Source organism: Daphnia magna, linkage group LG1, assembly GCF_020631705.1.
Source record: "Daphnia magna isolate NIES linkage group LG1, ASM2063170v1.1, whole genome shotgun sequence".
Classification (NCBI taxonomy): Eukaryota; Metazoa; Arthropoda; class Branchiopoda; order Diplostraca; family Daphniidae; genus Daphnia; species Daphnia magna.
Window position 1 is genome coordinate 14,659,748 of NC_059182.1, and position 25,166 is coordinate 14,684,913.

At 39.7% G+C, this 25,166-nt stretch overlaps 5 protein-coding genes and 1 long non-coding RNA gene across 11 annotated transcripts in view; 2 read left to right on the forward strand and 4 right to left on the reverse strand.

Moving 5' to 3' along the window:
• Positions 1 to 323: 323 nt before the first annotated feature.
• On the reverse strand, positions 324 to 2,296 carry LOC116917084 (PR domain zinc finger protein 5). 5 transcript variants are annotated; one of them, XM_032922482.2, is made up of 7 exons: positions 2,201 to 2,296; positions 1,619 to 1,912; positions 1,337 to 1,472; positions 1,119 to 1,220; positions 867 to 1,021; positions 566 to 790; positions 324 to 487 (listed from the first exon to the last, which is right to left on the reverse strand). In XM_032922482.2, the coding sequence occupies exons 2-7, from the start codon at positions 1,900 to 1,902 to the stop codon at positions 382 to 384; spliced, it is 1,008 nt and encodes a 335-aa protein (XP_032778373.1). In that variant the 5' UTR covers positions 1,903 to 1,912; positions 2,201 to 2,296; the 3' UTR covers positions 324 to 381. The 5 variants fall into 5 exon arrangements, with proteins under 5 accessions (XP_032778373.1, XP_032778365.1, XP_032778357.1 ...); XM_032922474.2 differs by having other exon boundaries at positions 1,974 to 2,272; XM_032922466.2 differs by having other exon boundaries at positions 2,108 to 2,271.
• A 140-nt stretch (positions 2,297 to 2,436) lies between these two features.
• On the reverse strand, positions 2,437 to 5,387 carry LOC116917059 (THO complex subunit 5 homolog). Of its 2 annotated transcripts, none has more exons than XM_032922421.2 (10): positions 5,096 to 5,387; positions 4,553 to 4,987; positions 4,299 to 4,484; positions 4,099 to 4,231; positions 3,726 to 4,047; positions 3,438 to 3,663; positions 3,306 to 3,372; positions 3,045 to 3,242; positions 2,848 to 2,963; positions 2,437 to 2,762 (listed from the first exon to the last, which is right to left on the reverse strand). In XM_032922421.2, the coding sequence occupies exons 1-10, from the start codon at positions 5,207 to 5,209 to the stop codon at positions 2,490 to 2,492; spliced, it is 2,070 nt and encodes a 689-aa protein (XP_032778312.2). In that variant the 5' UTR covers positions 5,210 to 5,387; the 3' UTR covers positions 2,437 to 2,489. The 2 variants fall into 2 exon arrangements, with proteins under 2 accessions (XP_032778312.2, XP_032778320.2); XM_032922429.2 differs by having other exon boundaries at positions 3,726 to 4,032; positions 5,096 to 5,386.
• Positions 5,388 to 6,570: 1,183 nt separating this feature from the next.
• LOC116917168 (60S ribosomal protein L13) lies at positions 6,571 to 7,825 on the reverse strand. Its single transcript, XM_032922542.2, has 5 exons — positions 7,684 to 7,825; positions 7,473 to 7,563; positions 7,249 to 7,407; positions 6,960 to 7,133; positions 6,571 to 6,901 (listed from the first exon to the last, which is right to left on the reverse strand). The coding sequence occupies exons 2-5, from the start codon at positions 7,554 to 7,556 to the stop codon at positions 6,635 to 6,637; spliced, it is 684 nt and encodes a 227-aa protein (XP_032778433.1). The 5' UTR covers positions 7,557 to 7,563; positions 7,684 to 7,825; the 3' UTR covers positions 6,571 to 6,634.
• A 153-nt stretch (positions 7,826 to 7,978) lies between these two features.
• Positions 7,979 to 8,590, forward strand: LOC116917175 (dolichyl-diphosphooligosaccharide--protein glycosyltransferase subunit DAD1). The gene is made up of 2 exons (XM_032922553.2): positions 7,979 to 8,284; positions 8,379 to 8,590. The coding sequence occupies exons 1-2, from the start codon at positions 8,074 to 8,076 to the stop codon at positions 8,507 to 8,509; spliced, it is 342 nt and encodes a 113-aa protein (XP_032778444.1). The 5' UTR covers positions 7,979 to 8,073; the 3' UTR covers positions 8,510 to 8,590.
• A 485-nt stretch (positions 8,591 to 9,075) lies between these two features.
• The window catches only part of LOC116917184, a 36,999-nt gene continuing 20,908 nt past the window's right edge, over positions 9,076 to 25,166 (reverse strand). Inside the window, exons 4-13 of the long non-coding RNA XR_006646433.1 lie at positions 16,557 to 20,699; positions 14,080 to 16,232; positions 13,976 to 14,001; positions 13,831 to 13,908; positions 13,633 to 13,763; positions 12,001 to 12,137; positions 11,762 to 11,913; positions 11,577 to 11,699; positions 11,368 to 11,485; positions 9,076 to 11,245 (exon numbers count right to left, since the gene is read on the reverse strand). This is a non-coding gene — a long non-coding RNA (uncharacterized LOC116917184). The remainder of the gene's footprint in view (positions 11,246 to 11,367; positions 11,486 to 11,576; positions 11,700 to 11,761; positions 11,914 to 12,000; positions 12,138 to 13,632; positions 13,764 to 13,830; positions 13,909 to 13,975; positions 14,002 to 14,079; positions 16,233 to 16,556; positions 20,700 to 25,166) is intronic.
• The window catches only part of LOC116917125 (probable G-protein coupled receptor 158), a 35,870-nt gene continuing 29,244 nt past the window's right edge, over positions 18,541 to 25,166 (forward strand). The window contains 3 exon segments of the mRNA XM_032922498.2: positions 18,541 to 19,841; positions 19,946 to 20,009; positions 20,011 to 20,125. Of these exon segments, the coding sequence (XP_032778389.2) occupies positions 18,541 to 19,841; positions 19,946 to 20,009; positions 20,011 to 20,125 (1,480 nt within the window).

Below are 25,166 nucleotides of genomic sequence, written 5' to 3' on the forward strand. Positions count from 1 at the left end.
TGCATGTAGGTGATGGAAAGTTAAACCACGACACTCCAGGCCACTTATGCAATATCCGAGACATAGGTTTTTTCAAGGCTAACACGATTTTAATAAAATTGAAAAGGATGATTTATTCATAGTTTGTCAAATTAATCGATGTTAATGATTTCCAAGCGATGAATCAATGGTCCAGCTGTTCCCACTTCGATAACTCGAATAGACAGGAGGAAAAAATAAACAGAGAAAATTGAATGATTGTAGTAAAAGAGAAAAAGAAGAGATCATACGATTCATGCTATTCGTCGAATCAGTGAATTCACATTAGAATTTGCACTGAAATATTTAGGCATCTTTCCGTACATTTTATTGCGAAATCAAATAGCCTACAAGAACCGTAAATTACTCAGTTTTAGCCAAGGCTCTTTCATGAAGCTTCATGTGGGATTTCAAGACCAATACTTTTTTGCCACAGACCTCACACTCTTCTTTTCTTTTATTAGATTTTCTGAAACGAAAAAAAAAAAAAAATATATATATATAAATATATTTGAACGAACTGTCACTAAAACTTTGAAATAATTACTTCAATAACGGAGCGAGTGGAGGATGAGGAGAAAATCTGCACCGATCTTTATGATAGATGTATCCAGTGAGAGTGGAATATTTGCTGTCACAGTAATGGCAGGAAATAATTTTGGTTTCTTCTAACATCTTCACCAACTGCTGTCTTTCTTCCTTTAGGTGTATTTTCATATGGGCTCTGAAAGCAGCAACTTGTTTTCCACATAAATAGCAGTCTATATGCCTTCTCCAGAAAAAAGATAAATGTATTATGATATGGCGAAATCTTAAAGTAATTGATTCAAAAAGGGAATTATCAATACTTTGGCGAATCACCAACTTCAGCTTCACAACGGGATTGGTGGTATTGAAATCCTAGCGTTGATGTGAAAATACGCAAACAATATGGGCAGGATACTTGTTTCATTAAAAGCAATGCGCGCTTTAGTTCTCGTCTCTTTTCAGCATCCGAAAAATCCTAGAAACATTGCAATCAAAAGATATGATAGATATAAAGGTTTTACATTTTGTCGTTTGGTGAAAACGGAGTTGACTCTGGATAGGCTGAGGTTTACCTGTGACATGCCATATGGCCTGGCAAGTCCTATGTGTTCTGCATAACGATGATCATCGAATTTTGTTTCCGGCATTTCTAGATTGCACACGCCACATATCAACTACAAATAATTATTTAAAAAACATATATTAAAAAAGTAAAAAATAAATAAATTGAATTTTAAAAATAATAATATTTTTTTCTTATCCAACACAGTGCTGTCTGATTTGAAATTACCCTTTTGGAAGGATTTGTTCGTTCGTTTCCGGCATTATCATCATGCGGCTCGGATTTAACACCGATTCTTCGGCTGGTCGAAGGCTGACACATCGATGGTGGATTTTCTGCTTTAAGTTCGGTGAAGCACAGAGTTCTGAAGTGGGAAGAAGAAATCTTGTTTTACCCACAATAGATAAAATTTTGCTTACTATTCTTATCTGTACAACTTAAAAGCTATTTGTGGCTCTGCTTTAAACAAACTCATACTCAATTCACAGGAAAAAAATTTATAAAACTTACTTAAATGAAGTTTCATTGCGAGATGGAGTATCATGAAGGGCTAGAGATCTGGCAGCATGCAAAGTGTCTGCTGCAGTTACCGATGTTGGAAAAACAACTGAAGGTCCTGGTTTGGGAGCAGAAAGTTCATAACCAACAGCAGAAGGTTCACTGGGTTGATGTCCATTCCAATTACTGTGAGGGTGCTGGTTGGGGTTCCTTTCATGGTCAGCTATTAGATCCAGGAATCGTGTGTAATTGAGATGAGCTGAACTGTTAGCCAAGTCATGAATTATGCGATCCATGGCCTCAAACCTTGGGAAAACAGAAGATTGGTAAGGCATCCCCATGTAAATATAAAGAAATGGAAACGAACGAAAGCTTCAAATTTCGAATTTAAAGGCAGTTGGATCTGAAGGTCTTTGTATGGACCACCTTACACATCAAGTCTCCCAAAGCACTCCCCACCCTCTGGGCAAAATAAAAAAACTTCAAATTTTCGTTTCTTACTTTCCCTTATCTCTGATTTATGGAAGTCAGTCAACTAGTGTTAACTATTTTGAAGTTCTCAAAACAAAATTCGCTAAATTCTTGTTGCCAAACCTTCTGCTAGTGCATTTAAAGTAAACAAAGCATCGACGCCCAATTTAGTTGCTGAACTCTGTTGCTTAACCCAGTGGCGCAAACGGTCAACGCCATCTAGCAGCCACCAGGAAACTTAACATCAGTATGTTGGTAAATTATAATTTAAAAAAAATTTTAATTTAACAAAAAAAACATTCTTTCAGCTTCGATATTCGAGCTCAAATAAATCTGGAGAATCGGATAAAATTGTAAGGTACTTTGGCATGGATGTATTCCAATTTTGATAATTGTAAACAAACATTTTGAATCATTGGTGTAGAAAGAAGCCAGAACCAGCATCATATTTGGTCGGAAATGTTCTATCATGACCTTTAATCAGTTGCGGAATCATTTTCTCGGCGGAAAATTCTGGTTTAGCTTGCGATTGCCAGCTTCCACCCCCTCGTTTCATTAACTGCCCATCAATTTCTGTAATCAGATCTAGATGTAATGTCAATTTCTTCAATTGCACAATCAATATATCAATTTTGTGCTGTGGAGGTAGTTCATTAATAGAAACGTTAACCTCAGCTTCAATTCCCTACTCGAAAAAAAAAAAAAAAAAAAAACAAAAAAAAAAACATGTTACTAAAGAACAATTAAATAGTCCCCAGATTAATACAGACCCGTATGATTTCACTGTTTTCTCTAGTATGTTTCCCATTCCAAAGTAATTCCAAAGAACAAATTGGTGCGGAGTTCGGATAGTCGACAGGAACCACGAAAATGGCAAGTAACTTTGCTGTAGGTAAACGTAAAGATTCTTACTAGAGCAGTTCATTTCATCATACGAACCTTAGCCTATAGCTACACGTAACCATACCCGATTCCCTTTCAATGGTTGCCTTAAAAAACATAAGGGCTTTGGGATTTATTTCCAGAAAGTTCAGTAGTTGATCCAGATTCTTTGAGGTCACAATGCATTCTTCATAACTGGATGGAGCCCACGAAACAAGCCGCGAATATATTGTTGCAGGAAAAGCAGCATTCGAATCCTGGTTGAGATTTAGTTCACCTTTTTCTGTGTAGTGTAAGGAGACGGTTACATCAGATTTGAGAGCGAGACCTATGGTAGGAAACTTACCAAGAAGATGTAAAACCTTAACAAATTGAAAACGATAGTTGATCCTATTTTTAAGGGCAACAACAACCTATTAGAAAAAACCAACATTAGTTCTACTTCCCTAACAAAGTGTTTTTTACGAAATGAAACTACCGATTCAACAAACTCCGTATTGATGAAAGTTTGGGGCGTAGACTTCACCACACCATTGAAATCTAACCCGGCTAATCGCTGCGCCCAGAGGTATGGTTTACCTTGTTCGTTAATTTTGCCATTAACCATTGATCTTGCTTGGAAGCAGTTGACCCAATTTGGTGATTCATCGCCATGATCATTCGGGAAAATTTCGGATAGAAGATTATCAATTATACAATGCTGACTGGAAAGAAAATAAAAAAAATTATTTTGTTCTCCATAATAGTTGTACGACAATGTCCTTACTCGATTCCATTGTCTCGCTGTAATGGCTTACAGTCCACAACGACAATATTCAATGTGATTAAGTACGCAAAATTGATTACAACGCGCTCAACCGTCAGTTGAATACGTAAAGGATGTCTAGTAAGTTGCCAATCTGTTTTCATTTTATTCGAAGTCACCGTGCGTTTATTAGTTTCATATTCAGCTTCCATATCAGATTCTGCAGAATCTACATCTTCCAGAATTTCGTCCAAACCAGTTTTGTTTTTCGAACCAAAATTCAAGGCATCTTCCATTCCACCTTCGATGGATATCTGCAATGATGGATCTGAGTAAAACAATACTTGTTGCAACAGTTAATGATCAAATGCTGTAGAATAATAAAAATTTTTACCACATGCTTCAATAAAAGCTTTTATTTGACTGTATAAGATATAAAGAGGATCCGGCAGCAGCAACGCCAGTTCTTTTTGAAACTTGATCCGTTCCACAGGTAAATTTAATTCTTCTTGTAGTGGACGTGTAGACTTTCGAAGAAAATACAAGATTTTAAGTTACATCCATTGGGACCAGAAGTATTAAATGTTTGCTCACCTCAAGAATAGAATTTAGTCTAGGTAACAGACTTTCAAGTTGTTTTTGTTTCTGGGCAATTTCATTTGAGGCCTTTTCTCGATTTTGCTCTAAGTTGCGGCACTGTTCCGAGAGACGTTTTCGTTGTTCGAATTCCCACTCCAAACGGGCCAAAGTTAACTTGTGCTGGTTGCTTTTGGTGAGCTCCTAAATTTACCAATACAATAAAAGCATTAACATACTGTTGGTTGATTATCCTGATATTGGGTATTTACTGTTTTAGAAATGCTAGGTGGTGCCTCCTGATAGAACTCTTCAACTGGGACTAGCTCAATATCTTCATCTTTTGACTTGAACTCCAAGCACTTGTCAACTTCTTTTTTAAGATGAAAAACTTCATATAACAAGTTTTCAAGTTGTAAATGAAATGAGTCCACACGTTGTTTTGCATCGTGGGTTGTGTCCCTTGCCTTTTTCAGCCTAAGTTTATCTATTCGGTTCAGTTTTTTCAAGGTTACAAAAAGCAGAGATGCCTCAACCCTTTTTTCCATTATCTTTTTCTTGGTTTCTTCATCTGTTTTGCCTGAAACTTTCAGTTTCAAAATGTCTGTCATCAATCTCCTGACTTCAGAACATGTTTCCTTGAACATTTTCAAATCATTCTCTCCTGTTCTGGATTCAACTTCTTTTTCTTCAATTTCCATGAAATTCTATAAGAAATTTTCACAAGAATCTTTCAGTAATTATATGAGGCCACATTAGAATAATCTAGGCTATGCAAGTTTTAAAAAGGGAGCAACTAATATTAATTGAAATACCTTGGAAGATTCTTTCACTTTATTCGCCACTGCTAATATCGAAAGTTCATTTTTGTTTTTTTTTGTGTCTTGTTTCACCGATTCAGATTCAATTCGTTTAGATATTTTAGACATTTTGCTGATACCGCTTTACAGATCACAGTTTTTAAAGCCTTCTATCACTTCTGTCATGAAGATCCGGCCTTATGTACCTATCTACCCCAAACAATGCCACAATTTAACAGGGACTCAGCCACTCAGGGAGAGAACGAGAGGTGGCCACACACAGTAGGGCGAGAGTTGGACTATCCCCCAAAAAACTGTGCCGCCAACTTTTATTTCTAGTTCAACTGGTTTGCCGCTAGCTTCTCTAGTGGTTAGTGGCCCTCAATTTTGGCGCTCAGCTCAAGCGGTTTAAGTGAGTAAATACTAAATAGTAAGCCTAGCAGTGAAATTAAATAATCATTACAGTGCTAGTTGATCATTTACATTATATTCTAATTAATTGTATTATTATTTAAGAAAATTTATCATTCTTTATTATTTTCCGTTTAAAAATGTAAATGTAAAAGAAATACAGTAACAAATCACAATCTTGATCCCAATTTAGATAATTTTCTGGAAAAATGTTTAGGACTTAATTTCTTGGCGTTAAAAGATCAGTTAGCATTGTGTTCATTATTTAATTTCATTTCTAGACTTAGCAACTTGCGCTTAAATTGAGGGCCAAAACTGAGGGCCACTAACCACTAGAGAACCTAGCGGCAGACCTTGCGAGGTTAGAAAATAAAAGTTGGCACAGTTTCTTTCTCTCGAGTGTGGCCAGCTACCTCTCCGTTACATCGTGACAAAATGTTTGTCACTGTCGGAACTCGGAAGATCTTTCCGGAGTCTCGTAGCCGTAGGACATTGAACTGTTTTAACACTTTTCGCAATGTGTGAGAAGGATTTTTTTTTGCTCATTTAACGTTAAGATACTGTAAACCGATCTTTAAACACAATCGAAAACGTTCAATTATTTTGCATCCTTTTAATTACATAGTTTTCGGATTTTTAATTCAAGTGATTTCTTATAACTCGATTTGACAACAATAACGATTACGTAGTTTACCGAATTAACCGCTACTTCTTCTTTGCTGATTTTCACAACTTATTTCCATTCGATGTTCACAAGTAACCATTGATACATTATTTATTTTCCTGGGTATGCTTAAGCCACTTTCAACAGCAGATTAACACTTATTTCACTCAAGACCCTGAGCCTAGCACACAAAGGACCATTTAATTAGGCTGTTCACTCATGCTATTCAATCACAAACAAATCTGAATACTGTTTGCATCAAGGTTTGAATGTAAAACATGCCCACTGAAACTTCAGTTTAGCTTTGATTCTATTAGTTTTTTTTTAAAGATTACTCGCATTAAATTGAAGATCCGTCTAAATCGGTCTGACGATGTACCCAGCTATTTAAATCACAGAACCCAAACGTATGAAGGACGGGACAATTCACTTTGTATTTTTGCCAAGTGACGGAAATACAAATCAATCCCGAGAACGATTTACTTCTTCTTGCCACCCTTGGCAGCCTTAGCTTTGGCGGCCTTTGCCTTTGCCTCCTTGGCCGCTTCAGGATCTTCTGCTGCTTCCTTAGCCCGCTTGGCACGAATGCCTGCAAGGCGTGCTGTTGTTCGTGCCGTGCGGAGTACAGCATAAGGAGAGAATTTACGGTCGGCTGCGGTGATGGCACGGGCCTTCTCCAGTTTGTATGACCTGGTAATGGGCATGACTTCAGTAGTCAACTGTTGAGCCAATTTGATTTCCTCAGCCTAGATGTAAAGGTGATCATTGAATGTCAATCAATCTTCAAATGATTAAAATTCTTACAGTAGCATCAGTCTTTTGAGGTTTCTTGGCATTGCGTGGGAAGAGGATAAGTTTGCTCTTGTAGACCTTCAAGCGTGTAGCATTCATCTGCAAAGATTCCACAGACTTGTTGCGACGACGATGATCAACAGCAATTCCAATGGTTGGAGCAAAACGCTTGGGGATCTTGGCAGCCTGAACAAGACAAAATCAAAGAACTTTTACAAACTTGCTTCCATACTCATGTTTCCTCAACTGTAACATTGAAAAGTTCCATGACAGATCAACTACTTCAACCAGTCCTGTTTACCCTCAATTCCTCCAAGCTGAATCCTCTTCCTGCACGAACACGGGTGTTATAACGGAAAGTTGGGCACCGGACGATGGGCTTCAATGAAGTCGTAGGTCGGGGAAAGACGCGACGAGCCTTGGAAACACGGTGTGCGTGCCTCCTCTTCTTGCGAGCTGGCTGTAAACATAAAACTAGAACTTGTAAATATGCAATGAAATATCTAAACAATTAAGCAAGTATACCTGATTAAACCAGGTTTTGACATAACGCTGCCACTGCTTGTGGAAATGTCCATTAGGAATCATGTTGTTCCTTTTCGGCGCCATGGTGAAACTTTAAAAAACAATATTTCGTTGATTTGAGTATTGACTATACAGGATTTGCTGAATCTAAATATCTATAAAAAGTAGAAACCCGATTTCTAATTTCTAGGATGAATTCAGATTAACTTACTGAAGTCACTCCTGGCTCGTCGACGTGAAAAAATGATCGGCGAGTAAAGAACACTTTACTACGCTCTTGCGGAACAAGAAAGAACTACGTTAAGGAATAGTTGTTGCTAAGAAGAAGCTTCAGTGTTGCGCGAGTCATAATATTCAAATAAAAAAATTTATTCAGTTTTATTAATATACTAATAAGACTATTTTTCACTAAATTGAATTAATTAGACATAATTAAGTTGTTTAAAGTATATTATGAAATATAACAAACATGTAGTGTATAATGCAACCTTGCTTCGTAAAAGGGAAATACGTGGATTTTTTTTGACAGCTCCCATCTCTAACCCGGCGTTTAGTTTGCTTGTATAGTTTCTGCATATAGAATTGCACAAGTTTTCTTACAATGACAGCCAGTGTAACTAGCGTAGTAGCGAAATTCTATGAGGAATATTCTAAAACGACGCCCTCAAAACTAAAGCTGATCGATGCGTATCTTTTCTACATCCTGCTAACGGGGATCGTGCAATTTCTCTACTGTTGCCTGGTCGGGACATTTCCTTTCAATTCCTTTCTCAGTGGATTTATATCTTGCGTGGGATCGTTTGTTCTCGCCGGTAAGTTTGCATCGTTTATTCAAAAATACAATTTTATGATGTTGATACTGAATACATTATTTTTATGTATTTATTTATATTACTGCAATGTTAGCATGCTTGAGACTTCAAGTCAATCCTGAAAACAAAGGCCAGTTTGAGAAAATCAGCCCGGAGCGAGCTTTTGCTGATTTCATTTTTGCACACATGGTTCTTCATCTGACTGTAATGAACTTTATTGGTTGAATCAATGCATACAACAAACTGCAACATGTGGTCCTAAACATTTTTGTTATTGAAAATACATTCATACATTCACTGAGATAATTCAAAGTTCTATAGTTTCTTTTAGTTGGAATTAGTTGGGGCTGAACATGTACAAAATTCTTCATTTAATCAAGAAATAAAATACATCAAGAAATTCAGCCAATCACACACTTTTTACAAAAATGCAACAACAGTAAAGCTGGTTTTTGTGTCAACCAATCATTGTGAAAATTTTCATTATACATAAAGTAACCTATATTTACATATATCATTTGTTAATATGGTGAATTGTGATTTAAATGTTTATTGTCATTAGTATTCCGGGGTATAACACAAACTTCACGTGTGCCGAAATGAAGGAGTTGGAAAACAATCCAGTTTCTTCCATCGTGGGACTCTAACCAACAAAAAAACGGATTGCTTAGTATAATTTGATCTGCCTAGCAGCTAAGTATCGGGAAAAGCTTTGTAATTCATATGAATACTTTTCTACCCATTCATATGAAAAATGTGCTTTTTGTCATCATTTTGCATGAGACTATAAATAGTTGCTGACCACCGAATACAAAACTGGGAGCTACGAAATACTGATTCAGGTTGCAGGTAGAAGACTTACACCGAGCAACTTGCAAGAGAAATTGTTACAACAGTGATTGCACCAGAAAAGAGGCATGGCGCGAATATGTCCATTAAGCTATGGATCTCCTCCCAGTTTGTACGAGAACATGGAAGAAATGCTTACAAGACAACGTAACTGTATATAAGTTAGCGGATTGCACTCCGCCGTGCTGCCTTCTGCCATTAATTTTTGCTCGCAAACGCACCATGTCATTTCACATGCCATCCGGTTGCGTTACGATTTACGAACCACAGTAGCCTGCACGTTTCGCCAATTTTAACTTGCGAGAGAAACCTAAGGATGCTGATTTTTTTCCAGACCTATAGCTCAAGACGACCATGACATCAACATGCACGGCATCACATGTACAACGTTACACACAACTTTTCCATTAGCCTATAGTGGTCCTACGATTACCATAAATCAGACACGGGCCTGACTCTGCGAAATTTTCAACCATGCAACTTTATTTCGATTGCAACATTTACTATTTTGAGAAAATACTGTTAGCTAAGGAATCACAGCAAAACTAAAAATAAGAACGGCATTAATTGTGACTCACGCTAGTTTACAAGTTATATGCAATTCAGCAAGCTTAGCGAAGCCCAATTGTCCCATAGTTCCATCAATAATTTAAACAAAATTTATTACAGGTTTAAATTATTCACCATAATTTCTGAACATCTTGCTTGGGATGACGTCGAGTTGCAGATAAGAGCTAGTAAGCATTTTGTGTCTAGTGAGGCCAATTTTGTACTGCGACGACGTTTGGAAAGAAAAGACGTTCTTTCCTTTGCATCCTATTATACTATAGGTTAAATTAATTGAATATCTCTGCAATCACCAAAGCGCCAGCGTGAAATCTCATTAAAATTCGTGGGCGTGTGGCGTGAAACAACGGGATTTGATGAGATTTTCACACCCGAAAAAAATTCAGCCGCTTTCAGGAATGTATAATGAGTGACGTGAGGCTGCGCACTAACAAGCAACATTTGGACAAAGCTTTTAGACCCTTTGCCATAGCGGGCGTTCTTTCGTCGTTGTCGTTTTCAAGTAGATTTGATGATTCGATTACTACGCAATACGATTGTATATCCGCCCTGCTGAGTAACAAGACAGACAAGAAAAGTTTACATAAGCGAGTGTACGAAGAAAGCAGAACGAAAAATGTAGAAAAGGACAAGTATTTAAGCTTCAATTGTAACTGCTTTTGATATGCAATTGGGTGGAGGCCATATCGTTGTCAGCCTGCCTTTCGAGAAACCTTGGCACAAGAAAATCTTAGCAAATAGAACACTTAAAGTTCTTCCTCAAACTACTGGGCACAATCAGTGGCCGTTTCTCCATGGCAATCACTTAGGGAACCTATGATAAAATAAGGTTTTTGTTTTCTCTCACCTTGCTAGTTTTAGTTGCTGTAGTTATCTTGGCAACGTGGAACACATGAAACATTTGCACGTTTACCTCTTTACGTAACACTGATGTGCGTGCTTTAACTTTACAAGATCAAAACGTTACACTTCATCTTTCCTTTGCCGACAGTACTTTTTGTTCATTAGAATACTTACTTAAATAACTCGCAGCATACAGTTATGGTCAATAACTATATTCTGGTGGCAACAACTCGTTACCTGAGTCCGAGTTGTTACTTTCGATTGCATTGGACGATTCATATCGCAAGAAAACTTACAAGCGGAACAGCTCAAACATAACAGTCTAAGTGCACGGAGAACGTTCTCAACTTTCTCACATCGATGGGAAGTCAGCTGCATATCTTGTAAACCCCTTCTTCCAGTAGAGTTGTTGATTAAATTCTTCTTGTCCCTTCTATGTCATCTAATAATGTCCATACTCTCGTTCCTGTCGGAAGGCTTGCTCGTCTTGTCATTCAAACTTGTCGTGACACATTCTGTCTTGTCTCTGGCCCACAGTCTTTTACTTTCCCTTCCATTTGAAAGAACGTGCAAACGAGAGCAAGCAGCTATCGGGAGGTGTAGCACGAATAGAACATACGATATCAAGTACCCAGGCACATTCGACGTTTCAGCGCTCATGTCAATAGCATCCGCCCATATGAAGCGCGTGTCAGCGCAAACCTGAAATGAGATGGATATGTGTGAACGTGCCTTGTTTTTACTTAGATCTCACAGGGACTTCAAAGACAGAAAGATTCAAAGAAATCTCCATAGAAGCAATAAAAGTTAAACGGACCAACTACCTTGTTTTCGCTTGCACAGCTTTGGGAAACTACTTCAACAGCAGAAGAATATACCTGCCATATAATTTTGTTGCAAAAATATGTTCTTTGGCTTTCTCGCTGAATCAGGTGTCACATTCTGAATTTAAAAATACATATACATATTAAAAAATTGTGTGGTAAAAAGCTCTTAAGAAGCAAGCAATGGCGCAAGGAGCCGGAAGACGTACGGTTGGTAACTATGTCAATTAAAGAAGCCAACTCAACTGCAACCACCAACGCATCTAGCCTCTTCAACCCTATGAGACGCAACTTGGCAGTAAGTTGCGAAGCCTTCGGATGCATTTTGAATTCTAATATCGAGAAAAGTAAACTATGGGAATAATACGAGGAGAAACTTTCTCCATGTCAATACCTTTAACTTATTCTTCTGCTTGCTTTACTTATACAAGTGTACAGCCAAACTATGGATGTGAGTTTGCATACGTCTTATATGGGTGGCGCGCAGTAATGTGTCATCAGCATGGAAATGAACTGTTTTCCTTTGACTGTTTTTTCCCCTCTGGACTATATATTAGTATATTTATTAGGATAAAAATTCGTGTTAATATTGACTGGTTTTAATTGTAGTAATAAGTTGCCAGAGTTTCTTACTTTCTTTAGCTAGTTAGTTCCATATTTTTGTATTTGACTTCATTTTTCTTTTTCTTGATGCATTCTTCTTTTCTCTTGCTTCTTTCTTTGAGTAGGGCATTTCCAGGGTTTACGGACGATGGAGTTCCGGTTTCCTGCTAAAGGGAAATTGGCGGAATGACTCTGTTCAGTTCATACGTAGATATCAATTAGAACGTTACATTGTAGAGCGAAGAACACGAGAAGCGAATGCGACGCGGACCAACCAATCAGCTATGACGAGCAACTCATTTGGATGCACATAATCATAAACCGACTGTTCGTGCCAGAACAAAAGACGAGAAGCGCATATCGATGTCACTCATTTCAACAAAAAGGGAAAACCCAATAATTCAATGACTGAATTTCTTCTACCAGATTGATTTTAGACTCTTTCTTCTCTGATTGAACACCTCTTTTTCATCATGGGAACGGTCAAAATAGCTAATTCCAGCTTAAATAAAAAAAAAAGGGGGAAGAAGGGAATTGTGGGTAACGGCTGAAAGGATCGTTATTTCTCTATGGGATCCCAATCTGACGTCGTTAATCTGTTGCGTGTGTTACCCAGCCATTCCCTTCTCGTTTTCAGTCTTTCTTCTTCAGTACTTGATCCGTTATCCGCCCACAGTTTCACGAGCACCATTCCAAATGACGTGCGGTCCCCAAGAGGGCTGTTATTCTACGATGATTGCGACAGAAAAAAGAAGTTTTTGCCCTTAGTGTTTACGTATGAACCCCACACAGACAGAAGAAGAAGAAAAGAAGGGAAAAAAAAAGGTCTTTCCAGAGTTAAAAATCGATGTTGATAGTATAAGGAGATCGAATGTGGAACTCGGAAGACAAAAAGCTTCCTCTCTCTCTACACATGTGCAATACCAACATGATTGTCTCGAGCAGTATCATTTGTTGAATGTCTAATGTAAAAACTCATCCTACCGAGTCGAAAGAATGACATATGCTCGAACCAGTTATGTTACTCTCCCCCAGTCTATTTAGCGGAACACGGAGCAGCACTGCCGCACGTGCTGCTTATACACATCAGTTTCTTTCGTATTAATTGCAATATCAAATTGACACATTAGCAACGCCAATAAAAGACTAAAAAGGGCCAAATTTTAATACGAAATAACTTATTTGATATTAATGTGTTTTGCTACTCTAATTCGTTTTTCAATAAAAGCGGAAACGAATCGAATGTATCCTACTTCATTTCATCTCATTTTGTACGTGAAAAACAAGATTGTTTGCTACACGTGGATCGTTTAATATAATGATCTTGCCATATGAACTGAAACCAGAGACCGTTATAGAAACATTGCGTACGAGTATATGAAATCGAGATTGAAACACGAGACGAAGGTTATCGTGTTTGCACGTTAAGACGGGAGGAGTCGATCAAACCAAATCAGAAAGAGCCACAGTGAATAAGAAATGAAGTGTCAGTTGGAAGATATAAGATAATCACCATTTTAGGTGGTGTGATAAAAAGTAAAATATACATTACCGGTACTAAAACGTACCATTCCCTTAGAAAATCGTAACGAATGTTGGGAGTCATTACTAAGAGTAAGGTGAAAAAACTGATAGACATAAAGAAAAATCCCGATTTCTGACCTTGTTTTCGATGCAGACTCGTCATTTTTTGAATTTGGCAAGCAGTGACGATGTGAATAATCCTGAAATTTAAAGCGATCCCGTAGGCTGTCCGTATTTACAAGTGCTTTAACGTGTATAATCTAAATGGACTTTGAAACAAAACTATTCATTACAAAGTGGATTAGCCAAATATTTTCAACTGTTTTGAAGAAGTACATTACGTTGCGGCTTCATGGAACACACCATGGATATGTTGCTGATCATTCACTGTATCTTTCCAACTAACATGCAGTCCTGTACACGAAATACCACCGCAGCCATATTGTTTAACTGTCAAAGGCACTTGTGATAGCAAAACTACCTGTTAACTTTGTCCAAAGAAAAACACTGAAATAGAAAAGGTATGCCAAAACATAAAATATGCCAGAAAGATATTCGGATGGCATTTGGCTGGCTCTCTAATACCTGCTGGAACAATCCGTTGATTTGCACCACACACTCGGTTCACGTTAACCGAACTTGCATGAATGGTGGAGTAAATAGCTTTAATACCTTCCTTGCACGATTGAAAATTCCAACTGCAGTGGAAAGAAAAAAAAACTGGAAATGACCCCGTCTGGGTACGAGACAATGGGATTGGGGTGGAACTATTTTGCATTCAGCGGAAGCGATACAAACAACATTTCTTTTCTAATTTTCCGTTCCATTACCCTAAAATTCCACACGTGCAGATAAAATGCAAGGACACACGTAAAATTGGAGGATAAGAGGCCTTTTAATAAAAAGGACGCAGTATAGGCGAAAAAAGGTAGTCTTTTGTGTGCAGAACACTAAAATCTGGGATCCTGTGTATACGAGAAAACGTTCCCCAGACCAATACCAATCACTGCTAAGCGTAAACCTTACAGCCAAACATTTTTCTTTCATTAGCTAACACAGAAGCGGGTGTTACACTTCATACTTCCACATAAAGTTAGTGTGTCGAACACATTTCTGTATTGAAAAGTTCGGCATTTTACTTACCACGTCATGACCTATAGAGACGCCCCCCTATCGACACAGAGATCGTCAAGGTCGTTAATGGATCATTAACGATTTCTGCCGGTACGATTGGCTTGCCATAGGGTGAAGAATAAAGTTGGTAACGAGAGATTGAATCCCTTGCGTAATTAACATCATTGCTGGAACTCCAACCAAGCAAACACAAGTTGCAAATGGTGTCGCAAATATGTGCACGCAATCTGCACTCAATTTCAATCTAAAGTGCCACCAATCAGAACGCCGGAATTGAGACGTGTTGCGGCAAACCCGGGGAGAAAAATTATTTTTTACCGGTTGCCCGCAATTGCGTCTAATCGATGGCATGAAACAAAACATTGATCAAACGTTACTATCCCAAAACGTTTCCTACTTTTATGTTTATTGTCCAAATACCGGCCTTTGCCTGTATAGTTTTTCTATGGGAAACACGCAGAGTAAGTAAAAAGCCAAGCATCAAGTATGAAATCAGTAAGAAATCTTCTAGTTCTGTTTGATTTGACCAAAAATTCACAAAATACCTGCTCAAATTCTTGTCCCATGCGGACGTTAGCATGAAAGATGTTGGTGTCAACCAAGATGTGACAGAGCGTCACGACAGACGCATTCGATGCGCAAAACGAAGGGGAAACATGTATAAACGGGGGGAGCAGGGCGATAATATATCTTCAATTGTCTGTGTGAACGACAAACGTAGTATTTTATGTTCACGCATCATATTGGATGTTGCACTACTCTCGTTTTTGTTCCTCATCTTGTATTCCAATATTTTTTTTAATTTAGTTTTGCGTGTTTATGACGACCCAGAATGAGGCCTAGGCGGACGTCGGCAGAGGGGAACCGATTTCAATATCCTCTCCATCTTCTTTTGTGTTTACTACTTTGGTTTTTTTAAAGCAATACATAAGAAAAAAGAGGCAGTTTTTTTAAGTAAAATAAAAATAATAGCACCCGGGGAAAACGGAGAAGTACATCCTCTAGCAATTCATTTCTCGAGGACTAGTTTCCGCCCGATGAAAACACGCCTTTTCCGCCATTCAAATGAAAGTTGATGTTCCATATCAAGCGTAACATTACTAACTAGCGGTGACTGATGAAATAATGATTATTCTTGAATTGAACACCACATCTACGCCATCGTTCATTCATCGGTTGTTTAAATGAACTGTCTTTTCAGAGACGCGGCATGTTTACAGATTCAAGGAATTGCTGAAGAGACTCGGATGCTGACTAGGCGGGAACAGCGCACTGTTTTATTGGTAAAAGCGTCCACTGCAGATGTTGCCGTCCTCTATCATCAGCAGGAAAAGAACTGGAGGATATGATTTGGGAATTATTTATTTTTTCTTTTCAAGATATTGATTCGTTGTTTCTTTTTGCCCGTATGCCGTCTTCTTGCGTGGGTGGCAACGTATATTTTCTAATCCGCCATCACGGCACTTGACTAGTGAACTTTTTGCGCTTTGGGCAACATCAGCGATGTTTCTAATCCAACCTCACCATTATTTTTGTCTCTACTTGCAATTTGTTGCATCTGGAAAATCAGCAACGTCAGGTTCAGCTAAGAGGCGGTAGTTCTGCTAAAAGAAAAGTTGCAAATGCATCAAAAATGTGAATGCGGCGGTACTAGCGCTCTAATCAACTACGCTGAAAACTTTCTAGCCATAAAGAACAAATGCTTGTGGGGGGAAGGGAGGGTAAGCGGTAGAAATAAATCACCAAAGAGGGTCATAAATTTTAAAATAAAATCGGGCTACATATTTAGTAGTTCAGACTCTTTTGAAAAAAAAAAAAACGTAGACTAATAAAATATAAGCCATCGTCACCATTAGCTACAAAGCGATCAAAATCAGGCTATGCATTCAGTAATCAAGAGTTTTACAAAAGCGAGGGTTTTAGAATACCTGCTGGAAAATTAACGGGAGGTTGTTGGCAATCTTCACACAGCATCTGCTGGCGCCTCACAGCAATTGACAAGAGGCAAGTGCTGGTCCTTAACGGATCAACTGGCGAGATCGACGAAAAGAGAAACATCTGTAAGATGGAACGTGTTAGATATGCAGGATATGCATTGAATTCTGCCAACACCCGTTGGTGTTCGCCACCCTGCTATTCGACTTGACACTTTCGCATTACTGATGTATGAGCGTGTCGCAATACATCATGTCATCGAGTTCCTTTTATCGTGCACTCTGCTCGCACCTAGATGGATATAAACGATTGCGTCGTTATGCAACGTAATTCAGGAACAAAAGGGAAAGGGACAAGCTGTCGTTTTCGACGGTCCCAAAGTTTGTCTCTTGCCGTATTGCATCACTTAATCGTAACTCATTGTATACGCACACGCTCAAGCCGTGAACGAGGGAACGGCCAGATGGTCAACGCGTGAATCGATTTATGGCCTTCCGTGGATGTCCTTCCTTTTTCGGTAACAATTCACCTGGATGCCAGTAATAGGCCAAACGGGCACGTAATCGAAAACCAATGACAGCGGTTGTTAATCGAATCGTTAATCAACTTTGAATCAGGATCATCTTTTCGAATCGTCACTTTTCATTGGACTGCACTTAATCCAACACCGATGGCCGAGGAGAAACGGCTTTTGTTTTCATAAAAATCCGCTAGAAAAGCAACTAATGGGCTCCTGGATGGCTGTTGCAAACACCAACATAGGAGGCTGGCTGACGGAAATTTTACTTTTATTCGCCGATTTGCTTTAGTCCGTGAAGAAATGCAATTTGCTATGATTAAAATATGAGACACACCTTTTTTTGTCAGTGGACAAGAAAAACGAATACTGCAGCATCAACTCGAGCCCAGTTGTACTCAGTGTCTACTTTATTATTCCTCTCATGTTTCCAAAAGTACGATGGTGTTATTCTTCTGCTCTCATTATTTACGTTTGATCATAGCGAATGGCGGTAGTACGGCGCCGCCGCGGGATCGAACGACGCTCTTCTATACTAAAGGCTTTTGGAATCCCTACCACGCACGCACGTATCGGCCTTGTCGCTCTTCTTTCTCCGCGTCTTCCCTTTTTCTCCCCTTTCTTCTATTCCTTCTCCTTCCTTTCCTTTGGGGGTGGGAGCACGACATCCTCCACCGTGTTGTGGAGTGGTCCAAGGATCGAGGCAGAGGTGCACCAGTCTTCGGGAGACCTCTGTAGGACGTGCACCATCATCGTTGCGTTCCCGTGATCTCATTCAACTCTCCTCATCAATCATTTTTTGTTTTTGTTTGCATAGTGCACCTTTTGAGGTGTGCGGCATTCCCACCTGCACCTTCAAGCTTCTTTTCACAGACGCAGTCGCATCTATATTAAACATCGTATCGTTCAAAAATTCAATTCGTTTCGTCCTTGCTAAATAAATCCTCTTATTAGCTTCTACGAACTGGGACAGTTTCTTTTTTTCTGGACTTGTGCAAGTGTTGCGTGTTCACTTTTTATTACAGAATTTTCAGTGTGTATGTGAATGTGTTTCAGTTCAGCGGAGACTGTTCCAGCGGTGAAAGCCACTTAATATTACCGCAATAGACGGTAGAGGTGGGGTGTTAATTGATAATTTTCAATTCATTTCGAGTAGCTACCGCTGTCACATAAAAGAATCTTGAACAAATGGGTGTTGGAAGGTTCTATAGACTATTACACCAAATGCAATCTCACGCAAATGATGCCACGGCGTAGTACTATTAAGAGTTAGACTTCCGAGTACAATATTAATATTTGCCACGATGAATCCAATCAAATATTTCATCAATCACCAGCGAGCATCGATTTTTGCTGCGACTATTTCTAACTCCTCAACTTCCTGATTCCCAGTGGGCGATGCAAACGGGCTTAATCTCCTTGGCTAAGAACAACAGAGTTAGGGACCAACGTTGCAGAAGATGAAGCGACTACGGCCAGATGTCACCGGGATTGACATTATCTTGATCACTTTAATGTTTGCGATACGACTGAACGTTTTCGGAGTTCGAAGCGAATCGATTTCGGCCAACCAATCAAATTCTATTCCCCTTTTACAGACCCCAATAAATTACACAAGAATAGATGGAATTTCTGTCAACGTGCAGACAGAAATTAGCGAGACGGACTATGCCAGTTATTCGTCTGAATCGGTGGAAGATGTCAAAGGCGGCGCTACCGATCATCCGGCAGGAAGTGTCAATGAGGTCTGGGCTAAAATCCGGCATTTGCACCAAAAAGTACGACACAAGGAGACGGATCAGCAAGAAATCGATGGCCATCAAACTAGTCAGACGCAAGAGTGGGATTACGTCGAGGATGCCACCAAACCTGCAGCAGCATCCGGCGTTGATGAGGAGAAGAAGGCCAATGTGTCTGTTCAAATGAAAAAAGAAACCACCGTCGTCAATTCCAATCCGAGCAGCGGTAAAATAAGATCCGGTAGAATGAAAGCCAACGCCACCGGTAACGCAAAACCGTTCCGTATCCTGGCATCCGGAACGAGAAAATCCAAGTTACAAGCCGTTTCCAGCGGATCTCCAACGAGTAACTTAGTGTCACCGATGGTGGGAAAAGACGACAGCTCCGATGTAGACACCACCAAACACCAACCGCAGACAGAACAGATGGACATTAAAGACCCAATAGCCAAAGGGAATAATAAAAACTATCGTCAAACAATAGGACCAAATCCGCCAATGCCAATGGCACCGCGTTCGTTTCTCACCTCGGCCAATTCACCGGAGACGCCGACAGGAGCGCCCAAATTGGAGAATAAGATCGCGGCTATGAAAGGATTGAACGATGGGCACAGAATGTCGGACGCCGAAGGTGAATCGGCTGACGAAATGTACGACAGTAGCGATGCGGAAGCGTCGAATACAAACTCGCTGGACGATCCGAGCACCTACGATCCGATCATCAAACCCGACTTGGATATTATGACTAAATTCCTTCGTATCGTCGAATCTCAATCTTTGCTGGGCGATAACTGCACAGCAGGAACGGACGACACCTTGGGTGAAGGGGTGGTGGATCGCTACGCACAGGATCGTTTTCGCTTGGAAGCCGAAGTGGCCGTCAACCGAGCTAATTGGCTGACGCGGCTTTGGAAGTACGCGGAAAAGGACGTTCTCGATTCAGAATACCTCCTACACGTCAATCTCTACTCCATGATCGAGATGGATGAAGACATTTTCGCTGCGGGCAACTGCTATGACAAGTAGGCTTTATTCCTTAATTATTAGACATTTGAATTGAGGCGATGCGCAGCTCTTCTAATTGTTCATCTTCTCCTGTTTTGGACGTCTTTCGTGTTGTGTTTAGGTACCAGTACAAGGACTACGTTCTCTTCTGCCCGTTCGCCTATCGTATGTTGGAGGGTCCCATTCCTGGCCAAAGATCTGGCCGTCGAATACAAGTACTTGGCCAACACATCCGAGTGGTTTTACATCGCCCGTAAGAACGCCGAGCGTGTCATTCGGAACATGACGTCACTGACTAAAGGTAAGCTCAACCTTCAGCCCGTCTTCCTCTTTTTCGGCATCTCTTAACAAGGTCTTGCGAGCCACTTGGTGGCGGCCAGTGCCCTTTTCTCTGTCAAAGGATCATTTTCTCTTGCGTTAACGACTCCTTATATCGACTATACGCTTTTGCCTCTTCAAATGTCATACAGCCAGTTGTGTTGGTGGACTTTCTGATTCTCCTCGAAATCTTGGCGTCAGTCAATTCACGAACAAGAGCATTATGTGAAACTCTCCGTCAAAAGTCAATAAGACACTGCCAGACGTCTCTTTGTTGTACGTAAGTTTGCCGATATGAAAATCCACTTGACAATATCTTTGACGACTGCTGTTTATCGAGCGTATTATATTGGTACGTTCTTTTTCCCTTTTTTCATTATTTTTTATTTTTTTACTCGTCGTTTTCACTTTGCAATTTGAACTTGGGGCCGTCAGTTTCCTTCCAGTTGCCTTGATCTATTATTTGCCACATATGCAGCCAACGCTGCTACACAATTATTGTCAGCGTTTCCGGCCGGTTGATGTGGAATTTACAGTAGCAGCTTCCGTTCCGTCGTCTGCGTTTGGTCTGTCAATGTTCAGGTCACGGTAAATACAGACATGCAAAGATAACAAGGAAGAACGAAAAACATTGCTAAATAAACATCTCCGTTTGAACTGATTCGATCCTTCGTCAACCCAAGATTTAACCAACCATATGGCGAGTGCCGAGTTGGATTCAAATGATTCCTCTCTCTTTTATTGAAAGTGTTGCAAAGGGCTCGTAATGAACAGGTTCCCTCTCTATTCACTTGATTGAATAGTATAATACTGAGATTTCTGAGAGAAACTGTAGGCGAATAATCTACAAATAATTATCTTCTTAGAAAAAAGAATATTGATGTTTTTGCCTGCTGTTGTATACGTGCTTCCATCGATTTATGATGCTGTTCATTAAGAGGGACACAACGACCAGAGAAAACTATATACTAGATGAAGAATGACTGGGATTGGCGGACGGACCCATGATCTCTGTTTCCGACGTCCAAAAGATCTAGTAGGCTCGCTCCATTTTCCGGTCGTATAGTCGAACGACAAAGACGATTAATAGGAAAAGAGCGTACGGACACGTCGAGCTAGCAGACGTTGCGTCGTCCAAATGAAGACGGGACATTAGCTGACAGATATCATAGTCTATAGTAGTGGACAGTGTGTGTGGTGAAATGCCGTTGCTAACGGGAATCATTAGTCGTATGTCATCCGAGGAGGTGGATCTTCCTGACTGTCCCTCAATGTACGTTCCTATATGGCTCTATAATCGAGTTTTGACGCGGTACTGGGCAATTTGATGCTCGGACAAGGGAGACGCCAGTTTAGGAGAGTATAGAGTAGTCGCAAAGCCAATCATGTTACAACAAGGAAGACGTGAGACGATTTCGGAATGAGTTTGGCATGCAGGAGATCCTCTTCTTCGATGGCTCTTTCTATGATTACGAACAAAGAGTAGAGGAACGATGGCAGTAGGGACGAACGGAGACTGGATGATTTTTGTGAGAAAGACAGAATGTTCTTGTCGCAATTTAAAAAATAAAAGGGTGTGATGATTTTTCCCCTTTGTTTTTTTGAAGTCAGCAAGTCGGTCGGAAATTTAAAAAAAAAGGAAACTGATGAGACTTGAGCGAGTTATTTAACTCTGGTTCGCCGGTTTTCGCTCATCATTTCTCTGTAATGACGAGCGACGCATTTGATGAGGGGATTGAAAAGCTTCTTCCCGACGGGGTCTTCTTCATTGAATCGTAGAAACCGAGCAGCATGCGCCATTTTTCAAAGAAGTTGATATGGTGAAACTTGAACGTCTGTGCCAAAGTCAAAGGTACAGACGAGAGAAAGATAAAGAAGTAAATAAAAGAAGAAAATGACTCTTTAAAAAAAAAAGAGAAGAAATGCAGCTGGGGAATATAAGAACAGTCGGTGTCTTTCAAGGTGCTGGATGAAAGCAAGCGAGGGGGAACTGTCTGCGGGATGCATCAAATCAAGTCGAGTGCGTGGAGACGAGCTGAACGCAGTGGGACGGCCCTACAAATTGTCACGACGGCAAAGGACGGATTTATATGGTCTCTAGGTCTCTTTAGTTAACATTCGTTCTCACCAACCTTCTGTCTTTTTTTAGTACCCTACCCACAGGGTAGCGTATAAGCAAAAACCATTTGCATAATTTTCCTGGTTTCCCTTTTTTTGTTCTGTATAACCTCGATGGCCTTTCGAGTCGCTAATGAACTTTGTCCTATCGTAAATATCTGTCGCTTGGAGATTGGTGCGCAGCAAGTTTGTTGCGACAAGAAGAGGGTTTTTTTATTTCGTAAAATAAGGTGAAATAATGAAGATAAAAAAATGTGGAATTATGGAAATTAATTATATGAGCACGCTGTTATTTCAATCATTAAAAGATTCTTGTCTTGTAGTTTGCTTGAAGCTTTATATTTTAAGCAAAGTGAGCGTAATAGTTTGAGGGACCCAAAGTTTTCGATAAAGAAAAGACGCTGCATTGTGCTTCTTTCCTGCATTCCTATAATTGCCTAATTATCGGGTCGTCCAAACGAGAATCAATTCTTATTTAGTCAAATTACACTCAATGTGGAGAATAATTTCAATGATTAGATTCCATGAAATCCATTAGTTTTCAATCGCGGCAGTCACTACGCCACCATTTTTGGGGACTAACTTTGTGTGCGAGGTAGGAAGTGAGGAAGGCAACGGACGATGAGGTTGCCCGGTCCAACTTATAGGGTGCCAATCGATCCTGCAGTAATGACGTGCTAACGAGAAAATACGCGTCCCGCTGTGTACGCAACCATTTTGGCAACCGGGATTGAATTGCTTTCGACACGAAGGTGTTTGCTAGTGGTCGAGTCATGGCAATACGTGTGCGTATTCAAAACTTTTTTTTTTTTTTATGTACAAAAAACGATAATCAGTTTGAATCACGACCGGTGAAAATGTCACGAGGTGAATAAAACCCCAAACAAAGGCTAGGAAAAACACTGAACGAAAAATAATGTCGGTGACGTAACTGGAGTTTTTCAATGGTCCTACTTTTGGCTGAATAATGAAAAAAAAATCAATAAACGAATATAGTGGGACATTTTTCTTTTCTTTGCGAGTGAATGCATTCGATGGCGATTAGACAGAAAACTATGACTTGCCACTTTTTGTTCCAGAAAGAAAATGACTATAGGTTACACAAGAATAGGTCTTACATGCGGATAGCTGAACAAGATGGCGAAAGAAAAAGAAAAAACGGAAATAGAAAAGAAACAAGAGAGCGTGCTTGGGAACAAAAACGAAATCGCACGATTCCCTCGCTGGCGATTCACGAGAGAGAAGGGGAGAAAAACAAAAATATGAAAAGAAATAGTGGTTGGCTTCCTTATATACATCCGTATATAATACACTGCATGTATACGTATACTTGAGTGGAAACGAAGAGTCTCAAAACGTGATCACAACAAAAGGAGAGTTCGATGATGATGACGACGAGCGTGCCTGTTCTGTTTCTTCCTGTTTTTCATCCACGCTCGTCGATCCTTCCGCCCTTTCGTGTTTGTGCGTGTGTTGGCGAATATTTGGAACCTGTCCCGATACACCCCGATAAGAACATAGCGTCGTGCTGTATTCTCCCCCGTGTGTGTGCTATGTAGCCGGGGCCAACTTTTCAATTCGATACAGCCCGCCAAAACAAGAAAAATAGGACATCCAGCCGAGTCGAGTGGAACCTTGCAGGCTAGTGGATTTCTCAAGCTCATCCAACTGAGAGCCTCTTCATCTCTTTTTTTACTATAGCTTACGGTGTACACCTTCCCATTCTTGTTTCTCTTTATAGTCAAACTGTAAAGGGATGTCTTCCATGCATGTGAGGGTTGTGTCTATATTTCTTCCCCGCCTGACCGGATAACACGACGGAATCAAGAAGATAAATAAAGAAAAACGAAAAAATGTCGATATTGTTTTCTTGCGAAAATATAAGACAGAAAAATCGATGGGGTTTCGTGAAAGTTCAGTTTGCCGATCACGTCATTTGATTCACTCATCGGTTGTCAAATTTTCTTCTGTGAAAAGGTGAATGCACATCACTACAGAGACGAGCAACAAAGTCTTTTGATTTCAGGGCGTAATACTTGTCATGTCTCCAAGACTACAAAGCAAAACGCTATGCAAAGGTAAAAGAAGGAAACGTTGTGCACCAGCCAAAAAAGATTCGGTAATCAACTCACGTTCCACATCTTATCTCAATCCCGAGGGCCTATTATGTGTGTACTATTCCCATTTTTCTTCTTCTCCTTTTCTCCCTGACGTACTTGTCAAGTTCTTTTAAGAAAGCAGTCCATGCGACGCCATTCTGCGAAATCCACTTTCACTTCCTCGATTATTATTAGCTATTCTCGACAAAGCAATTGTTCCTGTTCTTTGCATTCTTTTATTGCCAATGTGTTCCGATCTGAATATCGGTTTACTTTTTTCTAAATCGTCATCAATGAACAGTATTCATTGTCTTTTCATGCAACATTGTTTTGCTATCTAGTAATCACTAAAAAGTTTTCCAATTTCGTAATAGAGAAGACGGTTGAAGCGGACACGTACTATTCGCTTAGTTATTCTAAAGTAGAACTTACCCCTTTTCTAATATTCAGGGGTCTGTTCATGGTTCCTGTAATCCACTTTGCGGCTAAGTCCCTTTTTTTTTTGTATTTCGCTCCATTATAGAGAATTATTCTGCCAAATAGCAAAAAAGGAAATGCATTTAGAATAAGGTAATTAACGGGCATGTTGAATACCATCTACTATACAGATAAAAAGATTTGGCTCCATTAATTCAATCTAGTCTCTCTTTTTTCTTTAAAAAAGGGGGGATTCAACATAATAAATTCAAGCACGCGAGTTCAGTCCGCTTTTTCTACGAAATTTGATATAAAAAATGGTAAATGCACGACGATTTTTTTATAATTCATTGAAAGTAAGACCGTAGAAAAGCCTCGTCAGGGGCTTTC